This window comes from Meleagris gallopavo, chromosome Z, assembly GCF_000146605.3.
Source record: "Meleagris gallopavo isolate NT-WF06-2002-E0010 breed Aviagen turkey brand Nicholas breeding stock chromosome Z, Turkey_5.1, whole genome shotgun sequence".
Classification (NCBI taxonomy): Eukaryota; Metazoa; Chordata; class Aves; order Galliformes; family Phasianidae; genus Meleagris; species Meleagris gallopavo.
Window position 1 is genome coordinate 32,204,835 of NC_015041.2, and position 5,167 is coordinate 32,210,001.

A 5,167-nucleotide genomic window follows, 5' to 3' on the forward strand; every position below is an offset into this window, starting at 1 on the left:
TTTTGTAAATGCTTATCAAAGTCCAACTATAATGAGAGAGCAGAAAGCAAGAAGGTGCATATGTGAAATCAGAGGTAAAACTCTTCTAGTTACCGTGGCAGTTCACTTCATGTCTAGCAGAGTGCTGGAAAGATCTAAAAGTTGATAAATACATGGTTTCTCAAGGAGATTTTGTACTTCAGGTCCAAACCGATCTATCAGAGTAGAAGCTGGGGAGTATGGGTCAGGGCTCTGCTCTTCTGAGTGCGAGGTTTTGTTGACAAAAGACTCTTATATCTGTCTCTGTTTTCCCATTTTCCATATATCGTTTTCAGGTCAGTGTGGGTGGTATTAGTGTTCCACAGAAAGAGAATCGAATAAATGATGTTAAACGTTTATACAGAACACCTCCCTCATGGGCCGTGGATGATTGTTTCAATTGATTTTATTTCAGAATGCACCAATGACTTCATCCAAATGAAAAATAATGTATTTCAGCTGTTTCAGGTGAAATTCCACGCAGCGTTTAGAAGTAAAAATAATTCCACTAATAAAAGAAATGCTCTGTTGCATGAACATGAGTGGTACTTTCTTAAAATACTGCCTCATTTCAATCATCTTCACGACTGCATTTGGTGATCCAAAGCATGGATTTGAGTAGGTAAGAACTCCAAAAGTGATTTTGTGAAGATTCGTCTTGGTCATAAGTACCACTGGAATGCACTCAAATAAAAGCTAAAAAACATTTAGGAAATAAAAAGTAAAGTAAATAACATATGTCAGGGGAGATTTAGATTAGATATAAGAAAAAGCTTTTTCTCTCAAGGAGTGGTCAGGCACTAAAAAGTTGAAGAGGCATAAAACTTATCTATATTGGCAGATATGGCTGTTGGAGATTCACTTCCACAAAGCTTTCAAGCACACCAGTGCCCTCTTTGAATTATCATTTAAAGAAAAGAAGTAGACTAGGGGATATAGCAACACAAATTAGCTTTCTGCTCTGCATCTTGGCAGGTCTTAAATTGTCTTCTATCTCACAGACACCAACATCTTTGAAGACAGGGCTGCTTTTCCTGCAAGCACCTTCCTGAAATCTAGCAAATCAATTGGCAGTAATAAAGCTGATAGCAAGAATAACTGTGGGGACAATAACCAGACATTTGGCCTGACTCTGAAACATACTGGACTGAGGTAACATTAATCCTTCCGTGTCAGAGATTTCATGGTTAACAAACTATCATACAATCTTCCAAGACCCTATAATGGCTGCTCAGTGAGCATGAATCATGACTTATTCACAGGCTGAAGGCATCCAGAGACATCAGCTCTGCATTAGTCTAACAAGGCTTACCTCAGAAGGTTACATATGTATACCACAAAGCACCTCTTTTCTGATATTAACGCAACGAAAAGGGTTCTGGAGCACAAGCTGAAATACGAGAGGTATGCTTCAGTCATTGCAACAGTCTCATGGATTGGGATCTTTGATGCCCTTTCACAACACAGATATTTCAGCACTTCTCCATTTGCTGCCTTTAAATTCCCTATCATACACTTTCTGCTCAATTAGCAGGACAAAATACACTACCGTTTGAGTTCCATCTGCTCAAGATAGCACAAACAGTTAAGTTGCATCAATAAATACACTTGCTACAAAATCATGCAATCAGAAATTTACTTCCCACATTTGCATGTCTTTCCAAATGAAAAAAAAAAAGAAAAAAAAGAGGAATTCACAAACCATATGCTGTTGTGACATCTATGCAATATAAATTGATAATCGGTTTGCATGCCATTTTCTGGCTTACTGGAGTTCACTTCCAAGAAAGAGAGATCTGCTGACAAGATTAAACAAGTGACTCACAAAAACAAACAAGGAAATAATCTCACATATTTAGTTCAGAGTCTGGGGCTTGTGGAAAATCTGGGCCAAGAGAATTCCTGCCTTGGCAGTGTGCCTGAGTCAGATTTAAAGAGAATATTTGCTCATTGTATATTTTACACAGCAAGCAGGAAATGATATTATGTGCTTCCCAGTCTTTGTCCTCCTCCTATTCCCTGAACAAATCTCTCACACCAGGGTGGGATCAGTATTGTGTGTCATGAACATAACAGCTGGCAAGAATTGCAAAATCCTCATCAGACTGTGAGGAAGGAACAAATAATCACACACCAGTTTCATGCACCCTTTTCAGATGGTTCTGGAAGGGTGAAAGATATTAATTCCTGAATTTAAACATACACAAATTTCAGGTCCACTCTTCAAATCTGCTTACCAGTAAATCAATATGCAAATGGCTCAAAACTGCCAACTCGGATGCCTTGATTGGATGAAAACTCCAACTGTTTATCACCTTGATTTTATATCTGACAGGATATACTCACAGAAAAGCAAGATTTCTTTCAGGTTAGGCCAGAACTTTTGTACAAAGACCTGGTATGGATGAGGACATATGGATTGTCTAAAGACAAGGGATTTCACCTCTGCACACACTGATTAAAAAGTTTGATGGACTTTCATTCCCTGTGATCAAAAATCTCACATTAACAAAATATGAAGTGGAATCTGAGAAATACAATCTTCTTTGAGAAACTCCATAACCAGAAAGTGCTGAGGAGCAGGGAAGAGGAGGCAGGAATTGTAGTTACACTGACTTGAGCAAGATGCTGCTGCCATCAGCAGATTACAAAATCAATTCAGGCAAATATCAAAGGAGGTGTCAACATCACTTATACATTTCCAGGCTCCTTCTGAGATAATATAAGTTCCCTAAGATGTCTTGCATTACTATTATGAAGACAGAAGGAGGTTTGTTTGTTCTGTTGGTTTTACTAAGGAGGAGAATGAACCAGTCAGTAGCAACATGGATACTACAGGTAAGAGAGAACCAGTCACAGACCCAGAAAGCAAACTTAATGCAGCTGCTCATCCAAACATTGCCAAATAATTTTTTGAACAGAGAACAGTCCCTTCAAGGCCTATGATGCTTTTCTTTCAGCTTCCTGGAAGACTGCTTTCAAGGTGGTAAAATTTTTCCAGGGATGCATTTGAATGCTGGGATTCAAATGTTGAGAATATACCTAGAAAAAGTGGAATGACATCTTTAATATAATCTGTATCTGTATGTAATAGGAATCAAAAGCAGTGGTTTTACTGATTGCCTTAAGAACAAATGGCAAGGGAATATGCTTTACATTGAGGATGGCAAAGTAAACTATATTTAAGATAAAGATGAAATCTACAATTAAAACATTTCCAGTGGTGGAAAAGACAAATTTGGTGATGGATGCAATTCTTGTTCCCTTATCTGAATTAGTTCGTTTTTCCTTCCTTCACCTTGTTTTATACTGCTTCTGTGTCAAGACATCCTTCAGATTTAACTACGCAGATGGCTAAAACATATTACTACAGAGTAGCAGCAAAATAGTTGTGTTACTTACAGGCCAAACATTGATATCTTGATCAAAACGAACAAAGAGGAGAAAGTGATACTATTGAAGCCTAAAGAAATAGAAGCCGCTGCAGTAAAATCATTCAAGTTTATTTCTGTGGTGGTATCTATCAGTTTGCAATTATATTTTTAAGGTGGACGGTTCTTGTTTACTCTTCCCATTTAGAATTTTGAGTTAAATGTTTGAAGTGCAATTTTAGAAATGGGATTAAAAATGTGTAAAAGGTAGAATAATAATCTTTCCCCTGGTTAAGTGAAAATTATTCAGACCTTCTCTCTTCTTCTTTTCATAAACTTTTTACAGCTTTCACTGGAAGAAAGTGAGAAGAAAACAGAGCTTTGGAATGAGTAAGATTAGTTTCCATTACCACATCAAAACTCAGCAATTCTATTATTTTTTTGTTATGACTGAAATTCAAACCTGCCACATGGCAGCATGTACCCTTTTACTCCGGCATGGCGATGTCAGCAGGATGATGAAAGCTGCTGAAGAGCCTTGGGAAGCACAACTTTCCCCAGGTACCTTTTGATGTGTACTCCCTAATGATTCTCAGAATGCTTTTTAAAATTGCTTGATATGTCTTGGTCTCTGTTGTTAAAATCAGTACAGCTCGTGCTATGTAACAGAAAACAGTCGACACAACAAGATGACTATGATGACTGATACTTGTAACATGTGGAAATATCATCTGCAGAAATACCATAGAAATAGTTGGGCATGTCCTCCCTGCTCTAGCTTAGATGGATAATCTTTCATCAGATAAGGATGTATACTCCAGAGCTTTAAAAATCTTACCTTTTTCTGTATTTGCACCATGTGATAATATCGTATGATGAACAGAGCGAAGCTAAATGGCATAAGGTTGCCTGACCAGGGTCTATGATGAACTGTGATTAGGAAATATTTTAGCAACAGAAGATTCTTTGTAAGACAATGTTTTAAGAGCATAAATGTAACACTTAACGGCTTAGAAAGCCATCTGAGAACATTAAGGGCAAAATTACTAACACTCCGAAAGCTGAGTTCTCAGCTCTATTTATGGAGGCTGGAGGGAATTCCAGAGCTTCCATACCTTTCTGGGATGACTAGAGATAACATTTTGCAATAATGGTAGTTTTGTCTTAGGAGATAATTTCCACCTGTATTTTCCATTAGCCATTGGACACTATAAACCTGAGAACTTCCTAGACCTAGCTTGTGAGCGCTAATCTTCTGAAGTAACTTCTGATGGAAAACACATTTCTTGTGACACATCAGCAATTGCAGGTGTGAATAAAGACTGAGGAAGGAATAAGAGTAGCTATTTAAACATTAATAAAAGATCTAGATTTGCAGAAAGTGGTTAGAGAATAAAGTATACTTCAATTTCATGGTAGAAATTTATCATCTTGATATGGTACCTACTGCCAATAAATGCAGGTTCCAGCACAGTAGAGACACAAAGTTAATCCATTTGGATTGTCACAGACTCACTGTGAAGTGAAACTCCATTACCTTTCAGTAATGCTGTAAGGATAGCTAAATCAATATCCTGGTGTCCTTCTGATCCCATGCGAAATACTGTGATCTGAAACATTAAAAGACAATACCATTATTGAAACCACAGTAACATTTTTAAGCAGAAATTAAATGAGATCTACAAATCTCAAAATTTCCCCATGGCTACAAAATCATTATCTTACTCAGTTATTTCATGAGAAGCTTGTTATGTGGATTAACATATAACTTTTTTTTT

At 37.2% G+C, this 5,167-nt stretch overlaps 1 protein-coding gene across 1 annotated transcript in view; it reads right to left on the reverse strand.

Moving 5' to 3' along the window:
- TRPM3 (transient receptor potential cation channel subfamily M member 3) overlaps window positions 1-5,167 on the reverse strand; it is a 236,995-nt gene that overhangs the window by 140,220 nt on the left and 91,608 nt on the right. Inside the window, exon 3 of the mRNA XM_010725728.3 lies at window positions 4,927-4,999. Within this exon, the coding sequence (XP_010724030.3) occupies window positions 4,927-4,999 (73 nt within the window). The remainder of the gene's footprint in view (window positions 1-4,926; window positions 5,000-5,167) is intronic.